Source organism: Carcharodon carcharias, chromosome 10 (genome assembly GCF_017639515.1).
Source record: "Carcharodon carcharias isolate sCarCar2 chromosome 10, sCarCar2.pri, whole genome shotgun sequence".
NCBI lineage: Eukaryota > Metazoa > Chordata > Chondrichthyes > Lamniformes > Lamnidae > Carcharodon > Carcharodon carcharias.
The window spans coordinates 35,329,840-35,355,765 of record NC_054476.1 but is presented as its reverse complement, the minus strand read 5'-3'; the positions used below and the strand labels follow the sequence as shown (position 1 = coordinate 35,355,765).

Genomic DNA, 25,926 nt, shown 5'->3' with positions numbered 1-25,926 from the left:
CCACCTGGAATACTGCATTCAGTTTTAGGCACTGAACCTCAGGAAGGATACATTGGCATTGGAGTGAGTGCCATGCAGATTCAGGAGAATTATACTGGGGCTAAAGGGTTAAATTATTTAAGGTTGTGTAACTTAGCTTGTATTCCTTAGAGTATAGAAGATTGAGGTGATCTGATTGAAGTGGTTAAAATGTTAAATGGTTGTCACAGAGAAACTGTTTTCCCTGGTGGAGGAATCCAGAACGAGGAGGCACAATCTTAAAATTAGGGTTGTGCTGTTCAGGGGTGATGTGAAGAAGCACTTCTTCACACACCCACTGGTGGAAATCTGAAACTCTCCCCTAAAAGTCTGTGGATAATGGGGTTCAATTGGAGCTTTCAAGATTGAAAAAGGATAGATTTTTATTAGCGACAGCTGTTGAGCGATATGGAATTGAAGTACGAATCAGCCGTGATCAATCGAATAGTGGAACAGGCCTGAGGGGCTGAATTCTATTCATCAGGTTCCTGATGCTTCTAGGCTCTAAACGCAGAGCCACAGAAGCACAAGGGTTGTTAAGTTTTACACCAATGTATTACTCCTAAAGATCTGTACAGAATGCCAGGAAGAAAGCACTACATGTTGAATATCTTGCCTGTATCACTTTGTCCCAGACGCCTGGGACTCTGCTGTTTGTATTGGGACATGTGCAGGCATAGTCACCATCTGTTGAACAGGGAAGCAAGGGAGTGTAACTTAGCTTTTATTTTGCCAAGGATTGCCAACTCTGGTTGGATGTGGTCCTGGAGGTTTCATCACATGACTTCCTGTCTCCAACTGCCTCACCCCCACACTTTCGCCATTGGACAGGTCGTTGTGACCATCCTCTCGGAACCCTGCCTTTCTAAAGCCAAACAGAAAGAAAGCCCGTTCTCTATTACTCAAATGTTTGACTGGCACTCAACACTCATCCAGGTGTCCTTTAGCATCCCCAATATTACTTCAAGTAATCAACAGGGCAAATGTAAGAAAATGTGAAAAAAAATTATAAAATTTTAGCCCCTCCTCTTCCCCTGGCCACAAATGTTCACTGTGTTTGAGCACAGCTATGTCCTGGCAGTTAATTCCTGGAAACTGTAGGGAATCCGAACTTTGTCCCTTAGCAGCCCGGTTTAATTGGTTTCTTAATGGAATTATGAACTACGTGGGAATGGTAGTTACACAGGAACTGTTGCCCTGAAATGACTCAGATTTGGTATGAAATGGGTTTAGATGGTACTGACCAATAGGTAACTACCTAATATCTAGCATTTTTAAACCAATATAAATTTATTTTTCATTGAAGTAAAACAATTATTGTCCTTATTTTTTTCAGACTTGATGGCTTTTCGTTTGAGTAAGTATGGAAAAAGTAAAAGTTTAGTTTCTAGAAGTGTATGTGTGGCGGGGGTTTGGAGGAGAGTGACAGTGTAGTTGTAATGAATTGTTTTAAATGACCATTAAATGGCACCCAGAGTAGAGTCACCTTAACGCAGGTGAGTCACTCAATTGTGTCAAACCTGAGTATTGTCGATGCCTGGGAATTGGCATTCTGTGATCTGTTAAGCTTTTGACTTGGAGTTCAGCCAGTCAGGCACTCCACAATCAATTGTAATTGTGTATCTTCGCGTTTGGAAGTGTTTCTTCCATTGTAAATTCTCAGGATGTGGGTGTCACTGGTGTTTATTACCTGCTCTCTAGTTGCCCTACGAAGATAGTGATGGGCCTTTTTTATGTGAAGGCTTGATGCAACTGAGTGACTTGCTAGATCATTTCAAAAGCAGTTGAGAGTTGGGTGTGGGTCTCAAATCATATATAGATTTAGATAAGGTAAGAAGGGGATGTTAGCTTCAATAAAGGACATTAATTAGGTTTTTTACATCAATCCAACCGATTCATGGTCATCATTTTAATGATCACAGCTTTTCATTTTAAGATTTTTTTTAAACTGAATTCAAGTTCTCTCACTGCCATGGTGGAATTTAAACTCCCAATCTCTGAATTATTGACAAATACATAAAATGTAGTCACTGTGAAATTTGGTCCTTTAAGGTAGACTCCTTAACAAATCATTGTTCATGAAATGATCCATTGCACTGTGTTAACTTAATATCTTTTTATAAATGAATAGAACATACATTTATATAGCACCTTTCAAGACCTCAAGATGTCTCAAAGCACTTAACAGCCAATGAAGTGCATTTGAAGTGTTGTCGCTGTTGTAATGTAGGAAAAGGTAGTCATTTATCAACAGGTTATTAAAGTGTGGACATGGGTTGAGAAATCTGAGTGCAGGGATTTAAAAATCGTGCCTATCATGGACACCAGCTTTAAAGCATAGCGTCTTGATTAAATGCCACTAGTAAACTGTTTCTGCTATATGGATCCAGCAAGCACTAAGCTGAAGCTCATTTTCTGGTCATTGTGTTATTCCTGTTTGATAAAACTCCGTGCGCCCTTGCCCTCACCCACGCACACTCCCGTGCCCACACCCCCTCGCTCCATCAAACCAGTCCAGCCTTGCTTGTGCACCATCTCTCGTGCCTGCTTTCCCTCACCCTTGTCCGTGCGCATTTGCCCATGTGGCCTTGCTTACCTGTGCCCCTACTCCTTTCCCCCACCCCCCCACTACCTTGCCCGCTCGCCCTCGTTCCATCACCCTGGACCTGCTTGCGCTCACCCGTTCTGTCTCTGTGTATGTGTGTCTCTCTCTCTGTCTTTGTCCCTCTGTCTCTGCCTCTCCCTGTCTAAACTTTGCAAGTATACAATGAAATGTCTGACTTAGGTGGTGTACATGGGTCCATGTTACACTGAAATTTGAAAGGCTGGATTAGCCGAATCAATCATTCTGTAGCTCATGATTCACAGTCTGAAACAGAGGAAAGCCTTCTAGAGCTTGTTTGTTTGTTTGTGTTACTTTCAGAGATGGGATGGACACTGACAAAGAGGACCAACACAGCAGGTACGATCAAATAATTTCCATTTTTAATTTAAAAAAATAAATGCTTCAGAACAATTTATTGTTTTATCTCTGGTCAACTTTAAAAGTTTCTCTTGTTAATAACAGATGGCTAGTTATGGCAATGCTTATTGTGATTTGGAGCATGCTCTGTTTAATAACATGGGGATCTTATCGACTAATTTGTGTGAAGTGTAAAATAAGACCATAAGACATAGGAGCAGAGATTAGCCCATTCGGCCCATTGAGTGTGCTCTGCCATTCAATCATGGCTGATAAGTTTCTCAACCCCATTCTCCCACCTTCTCCCCGTAACCTTTGATCCCCTTACCAGTCAAGAACCTATCTATCTTGATCTTAAATACACTCAATGACCTGGCCTCCACAGCCTTCTGTGGCAATGAATTCCAAAGATTCACCACTCTCTGGCTAAAGAGGTTTCTCCTCATCTCTGTTCTAAAAGGTCTTCCCTTTGCTCTGAGGCTGTGCCCTCGGGTCCTAGTCTCTCCTACTAATGGAAACATCTTCCCCTCGTCCACTCTATCCAGGCCTTTCAGTATTCTGTAAGTTTCAATCAGATCCCCCCTCATCCTAATAAACTCCATTGAGTATAGACCCAGAGTCCTCAAACGTTCCTCATATGTTAAGCCTTTCTTTCCTGGGATCATTCTCATGAACCTCCTCTGGACCCTCTCCAGGGCCAGAACATCCTTCCTGAGATATGGGGCCCAAAATTGCTCACAATATTCTAAATGTGGTCTGACCAGAGCCTTATAAAGCCTCAGCAGCACATCCCTGCTTTTATATTCTAGTCCTCGCGAAATAAATGCCAACATTGCATTTGCCTTCCTAACTACCGACTCAACCTGCAAGTTAACCTTAAGAGAATCCTGGACTAGGACTCCCAAATCCCTTTGCATTCCAGATTTCTGAATTCTCTCCCCATTTAGAAAATAGTCTATGCCTCTATTCTTCCTACCAAAGTATGACCTCACACTTCCCCATGTTGTATTCCATCTGCTACTTCTTTGCCCATTCTCCTAACCTGTCCAAATCCTTCTGCAGCCTCCCCGCTACCTCAATACTACCTGTCCCTCCACCTATCTTTGTATCATCTGCAAACTTAGCCAGGATGCCCTCAGTTACTTCATCTAGATCATTAATGTATAAAGTGAAAAGTTGTGGTCCCAACACTGACCTCTGCGGAACTCCACTAGTCACAGGCTAGTTACACTGGCCTTTATGTAGCACTTTTAACATAGTAAAATGCCACAAGGTACTTCAAGGTGTGTAAATCAGTCAAAAATTGACTACAGGCCCAAAAGGGATATATTGCGACAGGTGGTCGAACTCTTAATCAAGGAGTTAGGTTTTATGGATTGTCTTAAAGGAGGTAAAAAGAGAGACAGAAAGGTTCAGTGAAGGAATTGCAGAACTGAGGGCTCAGGCAATTGATGAAGCCATGGTCATCAGTGGTAGGTCAATGAAATTGGGGATGTGCAAGATGTCAGAATTGGAAGATTGTAGAGATCTCGGAGGATTGTAAGGTAGAGGAGATTACAGAGATAGAGAGGGGAAAGGCCAAGGAGGGATTTGAACATGAGGAGGAAAACATTAAATTTGAAGCATTGTTGGACCGGAGGACAAGCGGGCATGGGGTTGGGGTGATTGGTGAACAATTTAGGATGAACTCAGGCTTAGGGAGTGTGGAAGATGAAAGACCATCCAGGAGAGCAATGGAACAGTCGAATCTGGAGGTAACAAAAGCAGGAAGTAAGTATGACATTTGCAGAAATTGGTCGCCATTCACAAGACTTTTCATAAATAACAAGTGAATCTTTCCAGTTTTGCTCATGATTAGTTTGAGTAAGATAGTGGGGTGGATGGAATCAGAATCAAACAGGTTCTATAACTAGACAGGCGATCAATCTATTTCGCTATGTTGCCTCCTGGACAATGAAGGCAAAAATAGACCTGGCAATTTCTGCTCTCTGTTGAAGACAGAGGGAAGTTACAGCATTACCTCTGGAGCAAGGAAGGATAACGGCAGGTGCTGTTACAGTTAGCATTACAAAAGCCACTTGTATTTATGTAGCACGTTTAATAAAAACGTCTCGAGTAGCTTCACAGAAATCATTACCAAGCAAAATTTGACACCGAGCCACATAAGTAACAGTTTAAGGAGGGAATTCCAGAACTTCAGACACAAGCAGCTGAAGGCACAGCTGTCAATGATGGAGCAACAGAAGCTGGAGATGCTCAAGAGGCCAAAATTGGAGGAATGCATGGATCTTGTAGGATTGTAGGGCTGGAGGAGGTTAAAAAGATAGGAAGGGGGCCATGGAATTAAGATTGCCCATTGAGTTCAGCCTTACCAACTTGAGAATTTATCTGTGGGTGTACTTATGGATAAATAATTGAGCTGTTATTCTTGTGACATTCTAATATTTAGGCGCTAAGCTTGGGAATTTCCCCCCTAAGCGTCGTGACCTCTCCTCTAAGAATTTCTTAAAAACCTACCTCTTTGACCAAACTTTTGGTCACCTGACCTAATATCTCCTTATGTAGCTCAATGTCAAATTTTATCTCATTACGCTCCTGTGAAGGGCAGTGGGATGTTTTATTCCATTATAAGCACTCTATAAATGCAAGTTATTGCAGTTGTTGTTTGCACCTTTTTTTAAGAAAAAGATAATTAGTAAAAGAACCAGTGTGTTGATGAGGGTTTTTTTTAATGAATTATTGTCATTTGGAATCTGCAGCCTGAAAGGCTGATGGAAGCAGATTCAATAGTAACTTTCAAACAGGAATTAAATGAACAGTTGAAGAGGAAAATTTGCAAGGTTCTGGGGAAAAAGGAGAGGAGTGCACCTAATTGATTAGGTCCACCAAAGAGTTGACACAGATACGATGTAAGGGTCTATAATGTGTCTTCCTTGTGTGGGAATAGAAATTAATGCCCTATCATTTTAACTTTCAGTTTTTACTCCTGAGTTGCTGTAGTTGAGTGGTTGGACAGGTGACCTTGGATACTCCTGTGTTGTCTGTAAATGCCCCCTAGTTTCTAACAAGCCAGCTAAAGGTCACTCACTGAAGATATATAACCCACACCCTGCCTGTGAAGCTCCAATGCAGAATTTACGATCTTCCACAACCTCATCGTCAACTCATCCAGAAACACAAACTCCTGTTTTTCGGTCTTGCATGAAATTTTTTTTTAAGCACAGCCTTAATTTAAAGGAGATGGTTTAATTTAGACCAGGCCAATCAATTACTTGACTAATGTAAATTAATTCGATCTTATAATTCTAAACACCCGATTTCAATCATTTCGCACAGCTTGAGCCTTTCAGTCCATGGAAGGTTTCTGTGAACATTTTAGTTTTATGATGTCTTTATATGTCTCCTTATCTAGGATGGAATGTACAGACCAACACGGACGAGTGAAAAATGCCAGGTAATCCTCCAGTCCTTTATACTGTATTCCTAAAGCTCAGGATCCTTACTAGACAAGAAGGGATTGTTCTCTTGATACCTGAGAAGAATAACGGGAGATTGTAATAGAGGTTCCCAAAATCATGAAGTAGTTTTGACAGAATAAATAAAGGAGGAGCTGTTTCCACTGACAGGACGGCCATTAGCCAGAGGATCCAAATGTAAGGCAATTACCATCACCATGGGCATTGCAGGGGTTCAATGAGAAGGCTCACCCACACTTTCTCAGGGCAGCTGGTGATGGACAGTGAACGCTGCCCTTTCTATTGATGCTTGTATCCTGACAAAATAATTTTAAAAGGATTAAATCCCAATTCTGTAAAATAGCAGTTAAAGTTCAACCAAATAATGTCATTTTTGCAATGCGACTGTCTGTTGAACTGAATCCAGGAGAGAGATCGCGTTTCATTTTTCATTTTTCAGAGAGGCTCATAGCCAGATTGAAAAGCGGCGCCGGGATAAGATGAACAGTTTTATTGATGAGCTGGCGTCAATGGTGCCAACATGCAATGCCATGTCACGGAAACTGGACAAACTCACTGTGCTGAGGATGGCCGTACAGCATATGAAGACCCTACGAGGTGAGGAGTTCGCAGCTGACAGATTTAGTGAATATTTTGTGACAGCCAAATCCCTCAGACCTACATGAGCTTGTTTGATTTTATGTAGATCTCCCCATGTTGAAATTGCATTATGTTTTTTCTTACTCTTTCACGGGATGTGGGGGCCACTGGATAGGCCAGCATTTATTGCCCTTCCCTAATTGCCCTTGAGAAGGTGGTGGTGAGCTGCCTTCTTGAACCGCTGCAGTCCGTGTGGTGTAGGTACGTCCACAGTGCTTTTAGAAAGGGAGTTCCAAGATTTTGACCCAGTGACATTGAAGGAATGGCAATATAGATTCAAGTCAGAATGGTGTGTGGCTTTGAGGGGAACTTTCAGGAGGTGGTGTTCCCATGCTTCTGCTGCCCTTGTCCTTCTAAGTGGTAGAGGCCGTGGGTTTGGGAGGTGCAGTTGAAACATCTTGGTGAGTTGCTGCAGTGCACTTTGGAGATTGGACACACTACTGCCACTGTGCGTCGGTGATGGAGGGGGTGAATATTTAAGATGGTGGATAGGGTATCAGTCAAGCCGGCAGCTTTGATCTGGATGGTGTCAAGCTTCTTGAGAGTTGTTGGAGCTACACTCGTCAAGGTGAATGGAGAGTATTCCATCACACTCCTGACTTGTGCCTTGTAGATGATGGACAGGCTTTAGGGAGTAAGGATGTTAGTTACTGTTCACAGAATTCACAGCCTCTGAACTGCTCTTGTAGCCATGGTATTTATATGGCCGGTCCAGTTCAGTTTCTGATCAGTGGTGACCCCCAGGATGAAGATAGTGGTGGATTCAGCGATGGTAATGCCATTGAATGTTCAGGGAAAATGGTTGGATTCTCTGTTATTGGAGATGGTCATTGACTGTCACTTGTGTGGCACAAATGTAATTTGCCACTTGTCAGTTTTTGGTTCTGCAGCTCAAGTCTTCAGTACTATTGCCAGAATATTGTCAGGGCCCATAGCCTTTGCAGTATCCAGTGCCTTCAGCGTTTTCTTAATATCATGCGGAGTGAATCAAATTGACTGAAGACTGGCATCTGTGATGCTGGGGTTGTCAGGAGGAGGCTGAGATGGATCATTCACTTGACATTGCTGGCTGAAGATGGTTGCAAATCCTTCAGCCTTATCTTTTGCACTAATGTGTGGGCTCTCACATTACTGAGGATTGGGGTATTTGTGGAGCCGCCTCCTCTGGTTACTTTTTTAATGGTCCACCACCATTCACAACTGGATGTGGCAGGACTGCACAGCTTATATTTGATCTGTTGGTTGTGGGATCTCTTAGCTCTGTCTATCACATGCTGTCTCTGCTGTTTGGCAGTCCAAGTAGTCCTGTGTTGTCATTTCACCAGGTTGACACCTCATTTTTAGGTAAGTCCATCAGCATCTGTGGAGAGAAAGACAGAGTTAACGTTGCGAGTCCATATGACTCTTCAAGTGGTATACAGTTGGGAGGGGGTTTCCCACAAAGTCCTCAGCATCAACTCCGGACCCCATGAAGTCTCATGGCATCTGGTCAAACATGGGCGTGAAAACCACCTTTTGGTTACCAGGTACCCCCCTTCCCTCAGCTGGTGAATCAGTGCTCCTCCATGTTGAACACCAATTGGAAGAATCTCTGAGGGTGGCAAGGGTCAGAATGTACTCTGGGTGGTAGATAATGGCAGGGGGGGAATATGCTGGGCCATGAGGCTACAGATTGTGGTTATATACAATTCTACTGCTGATGATGGCCCACAGCGCCTCATAGATGCCCAGTTTTAAGTTGCTAGATCTGTTTGAAATCTATCCCATTTAGCACAGTAGTAGTTCCGCACAACACGATGGAGAGCATCCTCAACGCAAAGACGAGACTTTGTCTCCTCAAGGACTGTGCAGTGGTCATTCCTACCAATAGCATCATGGACAGATGCATCTGCAACAGGTAGATTAGTGAGGATGAGCTCAAGTACGATTTTTCCTCTTGCTGGTTCCCTTACGACATGCTGCAGACCCAGTCTAGCAGCTATGTCCTTTAAGAATCAGCCAGCTCAGTTTGTAGTGGTGCTACAGAGCCACTCTTGGTGATGGTCATTGAAGTCCCCCACCCAGAGCACGTTCTGTGCCCTTGTTGCCCTGAGTGCTTCTTCCACTTGGTGGGACACTGAATCACCAGCTGAGGCAGGGTGGGGGTGTTAGGTTATAACCAGCAGGGAGTTCTCTCGCCCATGTTTGATCAGATGCCGTGAGACGTCATGGGGTCCAGAGTTGATGCTGAAGACTTCGAAGGGCAACTCGCTCCCAACTGTGCTGCCCCCTCGAATGGGTTTGTCCTGCCGATGGGACATGACATACCCAGGGATGGTGATGGTGGTGTCTGGGGCATTGTCTGTCAGGTATGATTCCATGAGTATGTCTATGTCAGGCTGTTGCTTGACTAGTCTGTGGGACAGCTCTTCAAATTCTGGCACAAGCCCCCATTTGTTAGTAAGGAGAACTTTGCAAGTCGACAGGGTTGGGTTTGCCATTGTCGTTACCAGTACCTTGGTTGATGCTGGTGGTCTCTCCGGTTTCATTTTTTTTTTTGGCTTCATGGCGGTTTGATACAGCTGAGTGGCTTGCTAGGCCATTTCAGAGGGCATTTAAGAGTCAACGGCTTTGCAGTAGACCTGGAGTTACATGTAGTCCAGACCAGGTAAAGATGACAGATTTCCTTCCTTTAAAAGACATTAGTGAACCAGACGGGTTCTTGCAACAATCAACAGTGGTTTCAAGGTCACTCTTCGTGAGACTAGCTTTTAATTCAACCAGCTGCCATGGTGGGATTTGAATCTGTGTCCCAGAACATTAGCCTGGGCTTCTGGATCACTCATCCAGTGACATTTCCCCTCTGGCACAGCCTTCTTATTTCCATGCAATGTTCGGGGAACATTTGAATTGGTAGATGATGAAGACCCAGGTCCATCTAGTTCACCTGCCAGCCTGGTAGTGACAATACAATGATAATGGAATTGTTGACTAATCATAGCAGTCGGGTAAGATAACATAGTGGCTATGTTACTGAACTTGAAATCCAGGTACCTGGACTAATGCTCCAGAGACATGAGTTCCAATCCCACCATAGCAGCTGAGGAATTTAAATTCAGTTAAATAAATAAATGTGGACTTAAAAAGCTAGCCTCAGCAATGGTGACAGTTAAAGTAACAGATTATTGTAAAAACCCACCTGGTTCACTAGTGTCCTTTAGGGAAGGTAATCTGCTGTCCTTGCCCCATCTAGGCCTATGTGCATTAGCCTCTGAAAAGGCCGAACAAGCCACTCAGTTGTACTCACCACAACCTTGCCAAGAGCAATTAGGGATGCTAAAGACACCCACATCCTGTGAATGAATACAACAGTCTACAACAGTGAGACATGAGGTGAAGAAAGCTCTCAGTGGTGGAGTGCTTTGGGAACCAGAGGTCCAAAGCACCTGTTTCCACTTTCCCCAAGCATGTTGTACTCACCATATGTCATGTCTCATATTAGTCATGGACTGTGTCACCAAGTATTAGTCATTTATTGAATAATTGAATTGATACAATAATATAAATGAATATCCTTGCATTCAGCAGAATTTTATGTTATTATGGTTAGATATCATGTTCCCACTTCAGTTTTCTAAACGAGAATCTGGAGATATTATGGGCCATACAAGTCATACTAATAAACTTCAGAAGATTCTACCTTAAAGCCAATTTTCATACAAGTGGCGATTAGAATCGTCTAGCACTTTTCCCTTCTGAAGCAACTTCAGCTGTGAAAGGTCCGATTCCAATTGAAATTATAGGCAGTTTCAATTCAATTAAATTGTAAGGCTCCAAGCTTTAGATCATGAAGAGAGATTTGCCTTGTATTTCCTGGAATATAGAAGGTTAAAGGGTGATGTGTTTGAGATGTTTAGAATTTTGTAAGGAACTGATAGGATAGATAGAAATGTTTTCCACTGGTGGTGAGTTTAGGACAAGGGAACATAACATAAGTTAGGAAACATGTCTTCATGCAAATGGTGGTAGGAGTGTGGAACAGTAGATAAAGCAGTAGATGGTAGCTCGCTTAAAAATTTTAACCGAGATCTGAGATATCAATAGATTTTTATTTGACAAGGATTTTAAAAATATGGAACCCAGGTGGGTGGATGAAGTTGAGATATATCGCCAAGATCTAAATGAATGTTGGCCTTGAGGGGATGTCATTACCAGTATTGTCGTTGAGAGGATGGCAACTCCAGATTCCAGTTTGGAAAATTGAGGATTAGAATGTAATTTTGGAGCAATTCTAATCTTGATTTAAAATCTATCTTTATATCTGTTTTTTTTATGATTTCTGTGATTTCAGGAGCCACCAATGCTTACACAGAGGCTAACTACAAACCAGCTTTTCTTTCAGATGATGAGCTGAAACATCTTATCCTCAGGGTAGGTATATTTTTCTTTTTAAACAGAGTGCTGCTTGAATTAAACTTCCATTTGGAAATAGGTAGCTGTTTATTGTCTATCTGTATAAAGTTTTGATTGAGTTCAGATCCCCAGGATGTTGTGCTTTGTGTGACGCTCACGAGATATGGAAAGAAAAGAGAGTTATTCACTACTTTTATTTTGTCCTTAAGAAATCCTGACTTCTAAGGACAGAAGAAAAATCTATTGATATCTCAGATCTCAGTTAAAATTTTTAAGTGAGCTACCGTCTACTGCTTTATCCACTGTTCTACACTCCTACCACCATTTGCATGAAGACATGTTTCCTAACTTATGTTATGTTCCCTTGTCCTAAACTCACCACCAGTAGAAAACATTTCTATCTATCCTATCAGTTCCTTACAAAATCCTAAACACCTCAAACACATCACCCCTTAACCTTCTATATTCCAGGAAGTACAAGGCAAATCTCTCTTCATAATCTAACCCTTGGAGCCTTACAATTTAATTGAATTGAAACTGCCTATAATTCCAATTGGAATCAGACCTTTCACAGCCTTGGCTCAATGGTAGCACTCTCTTGAAATTTTCGAGACTGAAGTTCATAAATTGGGCAAGGGTATCAGGGGAGCAAATGCAAGGAAGTGGAATTTAAGATAAGATCCGAACCTTGATTGGCACCCACCACCTTGAACATTCATTCCTCCACTGGCATGCAGTGACTGCAGTGTGTACCATCTACCAGCTGCACTGCAGAAACTTGTCAAGATTCCTTTGACAGCACCTTTCAAATCTCTGGCCTCTGCCACCTAGAAGCACAAGGACAGAAGACCCACCTGCAAGTTCCCCTCCAAGTAGCACACTATCCTGACTTTGTCATCAATGGATCAAAATCCTGGAAATCCCTCCCTAACAGCTCTGTGGATCTACCTGCACTGCGCAGTTCAAGAAGTTGGCTCCCCACAATGTCCTTGAGGGTGATGAGGGATGGGCAATAAATGCCAGCCTTGCCAGAGATGCTCACATCCTGAATAAGTAAGAAAAAAAGGAGGAACAGCTGTAAGTGGCTAAATTACATAGGATATATGGAACAGAAAAGGGCCATTCGGCCCCATGCTGGCATTAATGCTGCACTCAAGCCCCTTCCCATCTTTAATTGTCTAAATCAACCATTGTAAGCACCTGCTCCCTTCTAGGAACATAGGAAATAGGAGCAGAAGTGGGTCATTAGGCCTGTCGAGTCCACACCGCCATTCAACTAGATCTGGGCTGATCATCTACCTCAATGCCATTTTTCCCCGCTATCCTCATATCCCTTGATATCATTAGTACCCAGAAATGAACTGATTTCTGTCTTTAATATACTCAATGACAGCTCCCACAGCCCTCTGGGGTAGAGAATTCCAAAGATTCAGCACCCTCTGAGTGAAGAAACTCCTTCTCCTTCTCTCAGTCTTAAATGGCCAACCCTTATTCTTAGACTCTCCCTTATATACTTCCCCTTAAATGCATCTATAATGTTTGTTTCAACCACTCCCTGTAGTACTGAATTCCATCTTTGGGTAAAGAGGTTTCTTCTGAATTCTCTGGTGGATTTCTTGGTGACTATACTTTATTGTTGGTTTCTAGTTATGCTGTCCCCACAAGTGGCTATCAACAGCTTTCATAATTATAAAGACTTTTAGGTCACCCCTCAGCCTCCTTGAGAGAAAAAAAGACCTAGCCTGTTCATCCTTTCCTGACACACATATGCCCATGTATTTCAGAAATCATCCTTGTAAATCTTCACTGCACCTTCCCCAGTGCCTCTATGTCCTTTTAATAATATGGGGACCAAAACTTCACTCTTAGTGGTCTAACCAAGGTTCGATATAGGTTTAACATAATTTCCTTACTTTTTAATTCTGTCTCTTCAGAAATAAAGTTTGGTTTGCTTTGTTTTTTTATGGCCTTGCTAAACTGTAGTGCAACTTTTAACAATTGGGTCTGAGGTCCCTTTGTCCCTCTCCCCAAGCAAGACATTCACCTTCCAAGTAATGAGTGACCTCCTTATACTTCCTACCAAAATGTGCTACCTCGCATCTTTGTGTTGAACTTCATTTGTCAATTATTTGCCCGTTCTGCAAGTTTATTAATGTCCTCCTGTAACTTGTTGCAATCCTCTTCAGCATTGACTATCTCCTCCTAACTTAGTGTCATCTGCAAAGTTAGAAATTGTGTTTTTGATTTCAAAGTCCATATCATTAATGTAAATTGTGAACAGTAGTAGTCCCAACACTGTGGAGCACCACTTCCCACCTTCTGCTATTCCAAACAACTATCCTTTACTCCTACTCTCTACATTCTGTCTTGAAGCCAGTTGGCAATCCATTCTGTCACTTGTCTCCTGACTCCACATTCACTGACTTTATTCATTAAACTATTATGGGACACCTTATCAAAGAGCTTTTGAGCATCCAGATAAATGACATTTTTTGCATTACCACCATCTACTCTCTCTGTAAGCTCCTCAAAAGAATTCAATAATGTTGGTCAAGCCCTCCTATAACCACCTCCTGTTGCTATTTTGTGTATTCTAAATCAGTTCTAGTTAATACTTAGTAGAATTCTTCACTCAGCTGTGAGAAATATTTGACAGTTGTTGATCTGTTTTTAAATATTTGGTTATATATATTTGGAGGGGTTATTGACTTATTGTAATGGTGGGAAGAGGGTTCAGGTATTGCCTTTTTATTGAAGAATGTGTACTCATCAAATGACCTGCTGTTCCCACAGGCAGCTGATGGATTTCTTTTTGTTGTGGGTTGCGACAGAGGAAAGATACTTTTTGTATCTGAATCAGTTTTCAAAATCCTCAACTACAGCCAGGTAAAGTTGCACAACCACAAAGCGACTTGAATCTTGCAATAGGCACAGATCTCTTCAACATTGTAGCTCCACTGACATGGTCTTATTATACTGAGATGTTTGTAGCCTGGCATTTAATGGAAATTTTATGTTCAATGAGGAAGGATGTAAGGAAGGAGCAGGGAAACAGGATTAGACTGGTCCAGTTGAAGAGCTAGCATCAGTTTAGGCACAATAGGCTGAATGGCCTTGTTTTGTTCTGTGGTTCTATTGATAAATTGTTCATTGCCATTAAATATATTCTCTACAGTTGATGCAAAATAAGTCTCAAGTCAGATGCAGTAGTGACTTAAACCATAAAATTTAGTGCAAATGTTGGAACATGGTTTAAGGTAACTGGCAAAAGAAGCAGACTGAACATGAGAATTTTTTAATGCAGTTTTATGATCTGGTACACACTGCCTGAAAGGGTGGTTGATGCGGATTCAATAATAACTTTCAAAAGAGAATTAGATAAATACTTGAAAAGAAAAAGGACTGTGGGGCAGAGTGGGAGCAATAGAACTATTGGATAACTCTATCAAAGAGCTGACACAGACTCAATGGGTCGATTGTGGGTAATTTGTTTTATTGAAAGTTTGAGATGATTACGAAACAAAATTGAGCTTTGGGTTTTATTTTCAGTCTTAAAACTGACTTTTGTTATTAAAATCTTAATCATTTAAACTTGGCTGTCTTGTTACCACTCACATTTAAGCCAGAAGGTTTCAGGTTCAAGTCCTGCTCCAAACATTTTAATACAAAATTTAGACTGACTCACCCCAGTGCCTGTACTGGGGGAGCGCTGTGCTGTCGGAGGGTCGGTATTGGGGGAGCACTGTGCTGTCGGAGGGTCGGTACTGGGGGAGCACTGTGCTGGGGGAGCACTGTGCTGTCGGAGGGTTGGTACTGGGGGAGCGCTGTGTTGGGGGAGCACTGCACTGTTTTTTCAATGAGGTGTTAAATGAGGGCCCATCTATCCTCCGCGGCTACTATTTTGAATAAGAGCATGGGAGTTCTCCCTGGTATCCTGGTCAATATTTATCCCTCAGCCAAATTCACAAATTCAGATTATCTGATCATTATCACATTCTTGTGGTGGGAGCTTGCTGTGCACAAATTGTCTGCTGCGCATCCAACATTACAGTAGTGATTATGCTTCCAAAGTGCTGCATTGATTGTAAATTGCTACATGATGCCCTGAGATCATGAAAGGTGCTACAGAAATGCAAATTATTTTTTTCGAAGGTTGGGAATTACAGTTGAGCCAATCCCGTTCTGACCCCAGTGGGTATTTAACACTGGATTGCAACCAGAGAGATGAGGAATCTTGACTGATTTACACCTTGCTTAATCCTCGAATAACCTGGCTAATTGTAGATTCTCTGCTGTTGTCCCTTCTGAGAGCAACTAATTTGGTGCTGACTGGGAATGAACTTGGCAGTTTTCTGGTCTGACTCAGGAACATGACAGAAGAACTCTTAAGTCACTGGAATAGCTTCAACCTCTTATCATTAATCATTTATTGGGCCAGCTCAAAGAGAGGAGCTTGGCCCAATTAAAGAAAAGGCAGACTTGGCACTTTCTACGAACCAGCTGTCCCAAAGCGCTTTACAGTCAATGACATAGAACAGTGATTACACTTCAAATGTAAGGGGGGAAATGTGGCAGTCATTTTGCACACAGCAAGTTCCCATAAACAACTATGTGATAATGACTAGACAATCTGTTTTGGTAGTGTTGATTGAGGGATAAATATTGTCCAGGACACCAGGGAGGGTTCCCCTGCTCTTCTTCAAAAGAATGTCATGGGATCTTTTACATGCACCCAAATGGCAGATGGAGCCTCATCCGAAAGAGAGCACCTCCGACGATGTAGCACTCCCTCATTACTGGAGTGTCAGCCGTGATTTTTTTGCTCCAGCCCTGGAGTGTGATTTGTGACCTAGAGGCGAGAGTACTATCAGCCAAGCGCAGTTCACACAATTGGTGGGACTCGGACCTTATTGAGCACCTCCTGGGCTCGAGACCTCTCCAAGTCTAGCTTGAAAACTCTGGCCAGGACCAAGGGAGTATACATGGGAGGTCAAGCCTCATTGCTGTCTGTTGAGGTGGAAGCTGGAGATCCAACAGCACTATTCAAATAAAAGCGGAGGAGCTCTCCTAGTGCCCTGAGTCAAAATTCCTCCTTCAACAAATACCTCCCAAAAAAACCCCACGAACTGATTGTCTGTCTCTGTCTGTCTCATTGCTGTTTGTGGGATCGTGCTGTGCACAAAAACCTTTGCAGCTAAATGTACTGAACTTAGAAGTGATCAGTCGATTGTAGAACACTTTTGAGAATGCCCTAGAGATGCAAACATTTGGGAGTGAGAGTCTCTTTTTAAATGATCCTTTCCTCTGCTTGATTTGCAGACGGATCTGATTGGTCAGAGCTTGTTTGACTACCTCCATCCGAAGGACATTGCCAAAGTCAAAGAGCAACTCTCCTCATTCGACACAGCCCCGAGGGAGAGGCTTATAGATGCCAAAAGTAAGACCCTGCTCATCCATAGTAACAGCAGCCATTAACCATTAAAGGCAGGATATACAATAACAAACTAAAGAAGATTAATTAAATCAAAATATTTCCACATTTGCCTAATATTTGTAACCATGGAAATGTCAATGTGTCAAGCAATCTGCACCAACAAGATTAATTAATTAATTTTACAGTATGCTTGAAGGGAATTAATTTAAAGCTAATCTGTTGAAGTACAGCTATCCCTTGTTTAACGCTTTTAATGCGTTCCTAAAGAATGGCCTGCTAAACGCAAACATGCTAAACAAAAATCACTTTCCCATAAGAAAACATGTAATAAGGGTGGATTACATTCCTGACCTGTAATTTTTATATTAAAAGCCTGTTGGCTGCCTTGAACCTAAATGGCTCCAAAAATCCTCTTAATACTCACTGACTCTTACTAACTTGCTGCTTCCCACTTGCCGCTTCCCTTCCCCAACCCTCCTACTCACCGCCCCTGACCCTCCAACTCACCACCTTTCTTAATCTCCCGCTCGCTGCTTCCCACCATCCACCCCTCTCCCGCTCCCATGCTCCACCTCACTGCCCCTCTCCCAGCGAGGGCTTGGGAGAGGGGTGGCGAACAAAAACTAGGGAGTGGGACACGGTTTCAGGAGAGGGAAACGGCGAGCAGAAGGGTTGGGGGAAGGAAGGGGTGAGAAGGGAGGGTTGGGAGAGGGAATTGGTGAGCGGTAGGGTTGGAATGGGAAGTGGTGAATGGGAGGATTGAGAGAGGGGAGCAGCAAGTGAAGTGATTTTAAGAGAAAAACTGAGCATATGCAGTAACTGTGCTAATATGAAAATGGAGGAAGGGTTATTTGGGGAACTTCCCTAATTTAAAAACTGCTATTAGGACACGCTTTAAATGGGGCAATACCTGTAATATTTCAGTGAGCAAGTGTCAATCTATGAAACACGACCCCAAGGGGGGATGGTGGAAATGGAGAGTATTGATTCATTCCAATTAAAGATTTCTCTCAGACAATAACATTTTGGGACCCAGTCTGAGTAATTTGAGACATAACGTGTGTTGAGAGGAACAGGTGATTTTGGACCAGTAGTTCCGAAAGAGCTCTACTAATAGTGGTTTTCCTCACCACATGTCTGGCTCTGCTGTAGACTCATTGATAAGAGATTAATCACTCTGATTAGTTAACAACTCCATTGTCGTGGAACATGGGTCTACCAGGTTGGTGGAAGGAGTTCTGATGAAAGGTCATTGACCTGAAACATTAACTCTGTTTCTCTCTCCACAATGCTGCCAGACTTGCTGAGTTTTTCCAGCATTTTTTTGTTTTTATTTCAGTATCCAGCAACTGCAGTATTTTGCTTTTGTAGGTAGAAGATCAACTGGATGGTCTTTTTTTGTGTGTGCCTCAATTCTTATATTCCCTCCCAGTTTTATTATTGTGTAAATTGGTTTTAATAATTTTTCAAACAATTGTGGGTTATTGTGAGCTGGAGATCTTTCCTTATAGCCTAAATGGTTGAAGTTACATTCAGTTTATGTTCTTTTGTTATCCTGCCTTGTCCTCTGCAATCAGCTGGCTTGCCAGTTAAGACGGATATAACTCCAGGACCCTCCCGATTGTGTTCGGGGGCAAGACGCTCATTCTTCTGTCGGATGAAATGCAACAGGCCTTCGGTCAAGTTAGAGGACAAGGACTTTGCATCAAACTGCTCCAAGAAGAAAGGTAACGTAACCTGTTTTGTTTAAGCTTCAATTTTTTCTCAGAAAATCAACATGCAGGTACAGCAAGGAATTAGAAGGTAAATGGGCCTTTACTAAAAGAGGGTTTGAGTATAAGAGTAGGGAAGTCTTGCTGCAATTATATTGAGCTATGGTGAGACCACATATGGAGTACTGCATGCAGCTTTGCTTTTCTTTACCTAAGAAGCAGAAAGGACATGTTCGCCTTAGAGGAGGGGTAACAAAAGCTAATTAGACTGATTCCTGGGATGAGTGGGCTGTCCTGTGAGGAGAGATTGAGTAGACTACGCCAATATTCTCTGGATTTTAGAAGAATGAGATATGATCTCATTGAAATGCATATATTTCTTAGAGGACTTGAAAGGGTAGAGGCTGAGGGGTTTTTTTATTAACCTGGTTGTAGAGTCTAGAACTAGGGGACAAAGTCTCAGGATAAAGTGTCAGCCATTTTAGGACTGAGATGAGGAGAAATCTTTCACTTGAATGGTTATGGATCTTGGCAATTCTCGATTCTCATGGGGATTGGGTATGTTGATGAGTATGTTCAAGATTGAAATCGATAGATATTTTGAAAGTGGGAACCTAGGGATGTTGTGATAGTGGAGGAAGGTGCAGTTGAGATAGGCCAACTGTGATCTTATTGAATGGCAGAGTAGGCTTGAGAGGCTGAATGGCCTATTGCTATTTATTTATTTTTTTCTTATTTATTCATGGCATGTGGGCCTCACTGGCTAGGCCAGCATTTATTGCCCATCCCTCATTGCCCTTGAGAAGGTGGTGTTGAGCTGCCTTCTTGAACCACTGCAGTCCATGTGTTGTAGGTATATCCATAGTGCTGTTAGGGAGGGAGTTCCATGATTTTGACCCAGCAACAATGAAGGAACGGTGATATATTTCCAAGTCAGGATGGTGTGTGTCTTAGAGGGAACTCCCACGTAGTGGTGTTCCCATGTGTCTGCTGCCCTTGTCCTTCTAGATAGTAGTATTTGTGAGCTTGGGAGGTACTATCTAAGGAATGTTGGTGAGTTCCTGCATAGGAATATAAGAAATGGGAACAGGAGTAGACCATTCGGCCCCTTGAGCCTGCTCTGCTATTCAATAAGATCATGGCTGATCTGCTTGTGTTTCAAATTCCACATTCCCATCTACCACTGATAACCTTAGATTCTTGTTTGGCAAGGGAATCAATCTACCTCCGCCTTAAAAATATTCAGTGACCCCGCCTCCACCGTCTTCTGAGGCAGAGTGTTCCAAAGTCGCACAACCCTCAGAGAAAAAACTTCTCCTCATCTCTGTCCTAAAAGGGCAACCCCTTGCATCTTATAAATCATACACACTGCTGCCACTGTGCATCGGTGGTGGAGGGTGTGTATGTTTGTGAATGGGGTACCAATCAAGCGGGCTGCTTTGTCCTGGATGACGTCAAGCTTCTTGTGTTGTTGGAGCTGCACTCATCCAGGCAAGTGGAGAGTGTTCATGCTCCTAACTTGGCCTTATAGATGGTGGACAGGCTTTGGGGAGTCAGGAGGTGATTATGCTATGTTCTTCTCTTGAAAGGACCCCCTTAATACCTTGCATTTATATAGCACCTTCAACATAGTAAAACATCTCAAGGTGCTTCATAAGAGCAATTATTAAACAAAAATTTGACTGAGTCACCTACAGAGATATAAGGACAGATGACCAAATGCTTGGTCAAATAGGTAGGTTTTCAAGAGCATCAAAGGGAAGAGAGGGCTAGGGAGGCAGGACATTTAGGGAGGGAGTTCCAGAGCTTAGGGTCCAGACAGATGAAGGTACAGCCCCCAAAGTTAAAGGGATTAAAATCAGGGATGCACAAGAAGCCAGAACTAGAGATGCTCAGATAACTCGTGACACTTATAGGGCTAGGAGAGGTTACAGATTTGGGAAGGGGTGAGGTTATAGGGAGATTTGAAAACAAGGCTGAGACATGGACAGGAGAGTTTTGGGTGACCTCAAGTTTAAGAAGGGTGTGAGGTGGGACACCGACCAGAAGTTTGGAGTTGGCAAAGACATGGATGAGGGTTTCAGCAGCAGATGAGCTGAGGCAGGGGTAGAAGTAGGCAGTCTTAGTGATGGAGCAAGTCTGGGGAATTTTATCTGAGATTGGTTGCATAGGAACTGGGTTCCCACTGGTACCTCATTCAAGAACTTATTGTAGACCAAGAAATTGTTACTCCATTGGGGTGCTATCACAACTCACCCTGCCCTCATCCAGTATCTGCAAACACACACACAAACTAGTTGCATTGTCTTCATTGCTGTTCCAGGCAGATCGGTCAAGAACATACACAACATAATATAAAGGCAAAATACTGCGGATGCTGGAAATCTGAAACAAAAAGTGTTGGAAAAACTCAGCAGATCTGACAGCATCTGTGGAGAGGAAGACAAAGTTAACATTTTGAGTCTATATGACTCTTCTGGGAGGGAGAGGAAGCTGTGAAGGCAGAGCCGATGGGTCAGATACGGTTGAGGGCTTTCCTAATAACCCATAGCAATTTGATACAACTGAGTATTCTGCTGGGCCACATCAGAGACAACCACATTGCTGTGTCTGGAATCATATCAGTCCAGACCAGGTAAGGATGGCAGGTTTTGTTCCTGAAAGGACCTTCGTGAACCAGTTGAGTTTTTAATCAACAATCCGACAGCGTCATGGTCACTCTCACTGATGCCAGCTTTTAAGTTCCGGTTTTGTCAAAACTCAATTCAAATTCTAAATGTGCCACAATTGGGATTTGAAGTTGATTATTGTTCAGGTCTCTGGATTGCAAGCCCAGCAGCATAACCACTGTGCTAGTACTCCTTTGTAAAATTTACTTTCTTCAAGTTATAGTGTTGAGGGTGTGGAAAACAGAATATTCTTGCATTCAGATCCCTCCATGGTTTCATCCCACCTTATCTCCATAACATCCCTCAGCTCTACGACCCTCTGCACTCATCCAATTCTGGCCTCTTGCTTATTCCCTATTTTCGTTGCCCCACTGTTGGCAGCCATAGCTTCCACTACCTAGTCCCTTAGCTCTGGAATTTCCTCCCTAAAACTCTCTGCCTCTCTCTCCCTTTAGACGCACCTGAAAGCCTACCTCTTTAACAAAGCCTTTGGTCATCTGTCCTAATATCTCCTCATGTTGCCCAATGTCAAATATTGTTTTTATTTATGGATTTGTGAGGATCTTTGGGACTTTATAACTACAATTTAAGAGGTGCTATATAATTGCAAGTTATTGTTGAATGTTTGCACACTATCCATGCACCATCTCAAACTGTAACAAAAGCAGGCTTCACATTGAAACTTCCACCCTACTTATGTCTTGTAGCTGATCGCAAGAGTTTCTGCACCATTCACAGTAGTGGCTACCTGAAGAGCTGGCCACCCACCAAGATGGGATTGGATGAAGACAACGAGCCTGACAATGAAGGCTGCAACTTAAGCTGCCTCGTTGCCATTGGGCGATTGCACCCTCACATTGTCCCGCAGCCAATCAGTGGAGAGATCAGAGTAAAATCAACGGAGTACGTTTCCCGACATGCGATAGATGGGAAATTTGTGTTCGTGGACCAAAGGTGTGAAATATGTTAAAACCCAACATCCTGAATTAGGAGGGGTTTGGATGGAATAGTTTAGGAGAAACTGTTTGGGGTGATCAATTAAACAACCGGAATAAAAAAAACTAGTCTCAGTAATGGTGACCATAAAACTTTTGGATTGTGATTAAAACCCATCTAGTTCACTAATATCTGGTAAGGAAAGAAATCTGTCGGCCTTACCCAGCCTGGCCTACGTGTGACTCCAGCTCCTCAGCAATGTGGTTGACTCCTAACTTGCCCCTGCAATGGCCTAGCCAGCCACTCAGTTGTATTGTGAAGGTTATGAATGGGCAATAAATGCTGACCTTGTCAGTGATGCCCACATTCTGTTGCTAAGTTTCAAAAGAACCTGCTTCCACTGGCATGATGTTCAGTAACCAGGCGACACCCGATTTCAGATAATAGGCAAAAGAGTTAGAGGGGGAGATGAGAATACTTTTTACATAGCGTGTTGCGATTTGGAATGTGCTGACTGAAAGGGCAGTGGAAGCAGAATCAATAGTAACTTTCAAAAGCAAACTGGATATATACCTGAAAAGGAGAAATTTGCAGGGCTGTGGGGAAAGAGCCGGGGGAGTGGGACTAATTGGATTAATCTTTCAGTAAGGCAGCAGGGGTGCATTGAGTTAAATGGGTTACTTCTGTGCTGTAAGGTTCAATGAATGTTTTGCCTTTGTACTGGTGGAGATACATTTCTGTCAGCGTGACTGATTGTGCACCATTCTTCTGTTTCCAGGGCAACGGTGATTCTGGGATATTTGCCACAGGAGCTCCTTGGGACCTCATGTTATGAATACTTCCATCAAGATGATATAGTACATCTTGCAGAATGCCACCGACAAGGCAAGAACAACTGCTCTTTGTCTGGCTTCTAATGAAGTTGCATACTGTACTGGAATGAAGGACAGACTATGTCCAACCACGCACCTTCTGCTGCCTTGGGGTTGCCTACGTATATCTGACAGGGCAAATGGTGGAGTGGGAGGGTGGGGGGTGGTGGGGTGGGGAGCTGAGGGGGGGGCGGGGCGGGGAGCTGATGGGGGGGGAACTGAGGGGGGTGCAGGGCAGGGGGCTGAGGGGGGGGGGGAGGGCGGGGGGTGGGTGGGGGGGCTCAGTTTAACATTTCGTCCAAAAGACAGCACTTCCAACAGTGCAGCATTCCCTCAGTGCCGCAATGGGAGCGCCAGCCTACACTTTTGCCCTCAAGTCTCTAGAGTGGGATTTGAACCCACAACCTTCTGACTCAGAGAAGAGTGATACCAACTGAGCCACAGTTGACATATGGCTGTTTTTCATTATTCAAGGAGTCTGGGAAGTTCTGTTGATAACGGCAGTAAATAAACACCATTGAAAATGAATGGATGTGCTCCTCTGTTTAATGAACTGGCACGGGGAGGACGGTACAGGTGCATAAAACACTTGTCTGCTGACGAGTGGGGAATGATTAATAGCTTTGAGAGTCTAATTTTCAGCCTTCGGATGTGTTATAAATTGGAGAAAGTATTTAGCCTTCAACTCATCAATCTGTTTGTGCCTTGCCTGTTTACAGTATTACAGAGTAGGGACAAGATCACCACCAGCTGCTACAAGTTCAGAATAAAGGATGGCTCCTTCATCACACTACGCAGTTACTGGTTCAGTTTCCTCAATCCATGGACCAAGGAAGTTGAATATCTAGTTTCAACAAACACAGTTGTTTTGTAAGTTGCTTTTTGTGGTTGTTTTTATTGGCAGAGGGATGGTGGGAGGCTGGAGCAATACCCCCTAATCTTTTACAGATCGGGTGGTAAATGAGCAGGAGGAAAGGCAGATCTCATCCTCATCTTTCAACAGTACTGTTCCAACTGTCTCCTGGCCAGCCTTTCATCATCCATGCCCTGCAAACATAAGTTCACTCACAGCTGCCCAAATCCTAACTCAAACCAAGTTACAGAGCACTTTGGTGTCATTCAACATAGCCTGCTCACCTCCCACCACCTGCCTCCATCATACTTGATGACTCACATTGGCTTAAAGACTACTTTCATTTTACAATTCTCATCTTTGTTTTCAAATCCCTCCATGGCCTTGGCTCAACCTGTCTCTCTAACCTTCTCCAGTCCCACAGCCCTCAACTCTCTTGTGCTCCAATTCTGCTCGCTTGCACATCCATGATTTCAATCACTCCACCATTGGCAGCCATGCCTTCATCTGTTTTTGCCCGAAGCTCTGAAATACCCTCCCTAAACTTGTTCACCTCTCTAACTCTACTTCCTTCTTGAAGATCTTCCTTAAAACGTACCTCTTTGACCAAACATTGGTCATCTGCCTTAATATCTCGTGTGTCAAATTCTGTCTATTCATACCGTCATGGGATGGTTAACGACATTACCGGCACTATATAAATCCAAGTTATCGTGGTGATATAAATGTCACATATGAACCATTCGGTCTGTCATGCCTGTGCTGCGTCTTTGAAAGAGCCATTGTGCTTACTCCCACATTCCCGCTTTTTCTTCGCAACCGGATAATTTCATCACCCTCACGTACCTGCCTAACACACCGTTTAAAATTATTTATGGAATCAATTTCCACTGCCTTTTTCAGGCAAAGCATTTTCCAGATCCCAACAAATCTTTGGAGGAAAAATAATCTCCTCATCTTTCCTCTAGATTTTTTACTAGGTTTTAAATCTATGACCTCTGACCTCAGGTCACCTGGAAGAAATTATTTTTCTCTATCTCCTTTGTCAGAATACTCATCATCTTGAGAACCTCTATTCAGTCACCTCCTGCCCATCTCTGTTCTGAGGGGAACAGCCCAACTTTTTCCAAACTCTCCTCATAGCTAGAGTCCCTCATTCTTGTTAACACCTTGGTGAATCACCACTAACCTCCTTCTAAGGCCTTCACATCTATCCTGAAGTGTGATGCCCAGAATTGTCCGTTATATTCCAGCTGATGTTTAATCAGTGATTTGTAAAGTTCTAACATAGTTTATTTGCTTTTATGTTCAATGCCTCTATTTATAAATCCAAATAGCCCATATGCTGAGTGTAATCACTTTATGAAGTTGCCCTGTCACCTTTCAATGATGCTCTGTTCCAAGGGAAGTGACTGACTGTTGACTGCTGTCTTATAATTTCAGTGCCAGCTCTCTGGATAGGGGCGATACAGCCACTCTGCCTCTCTCAGGTTCCCCTTCGCACATGGATAATATGTTACAGACTGGAGAAGGTATGCAGTGGTTCTGATTTTTTTAAAAATCAATGTGCGGAGATTTTGTTTTACTTCCAGAAGGGATTTGCAGCTGATTCCTCTCTTCCTGCAGATGCTGCCTCACCTGCTGAGTATGTCCAGCTGTTTTTCAGATGAGAGGAGGCTATTTAGCCCCTCGAGCCTGTTCCACCTTTCAGTGAAATCATGGCTGATCTACAACCTAACTCCATGTACCTGTCATTGTCTCATATCCTTTAGTACCTGTGGCTAATGAAAAATGTATCAACCTCCAATTTAAAATTACAATTGATCTAGCATCAGAACCATTCTGATAGAAGGTCCCAGACCTGAAACGTTAACTCTGCTTCTCTGTCTACAGACCAACTGAGTGTTTCTAGTATTTTGTTATTATTTCAGATTTCCAGCATCTGCAGTATTTTGCTTTTGTA

The 25,926-nt window shown here is 42.9% G+C and overlaps 1 protein-coding gene across 3 annotated transcripts in view; it reads left to right on the top strand.

The window, feature by feature from the left end:
* The window catches only part of LOC121283020 (aryl hydrocarbon receptor nuclear translocator-like protein 1), a 54,299-nt gene that overhangs the window by 11,901 nt on the left and 16,472 nt on the right, over window positions 1–25,926 (top strand). The window contains exons 3-14 of one of the 3 annotated variants that reach the window (XM_041196927.1): window positions 1,355–1,375; window positions 2,942–2,980; window positions 6,393–6,434; window positions 6,896–7,053; window positions 11,426–11,505; window positions 14,281–14,373; window positions 16,807–16,924; window positions 18,499–18,648; window positions 22,010–22,256; window positions 23,017–23,123; window positions 23,830–23,980; window positions 25,407–25,495. In XM_041196927.1, coding sequence (XP_041052861.1) covers window positions 1,355–1,375; window positions 2,942–2,980; window positions 6,393–6,434; window positions 6,896–7,053; window positions 11,426–11,505; window positions 14,281–14,373; window positions 16,807–16,924; window positions 18,499–18,648; window positions 22,010–22,256; window positions 23,017–23,123; window positions 23,830–23,980; window positions 25,407–25,495 — 1,295 coding nt within the window. Of the gene's footprint in view, window positions 1–1,354; window positions 1,376–2,941; window positions 2,981–6,392; window positions 6,435–6,895; window positions 7,054–11,425; window positions 11,506–14,280; window positions 14,374–16,806; window positions 16,925–18,498; window positions 18,649–22,009; window positions 22,257–23,016; window positions 23,124–23,829; window positions 23,981–25,406; window positions 25,496–25,926 lie in introns of those variants that run through there. The other 2 variants (XM_041196928.1, XM_041196929.1) reach the window with 2 other exon arrangements.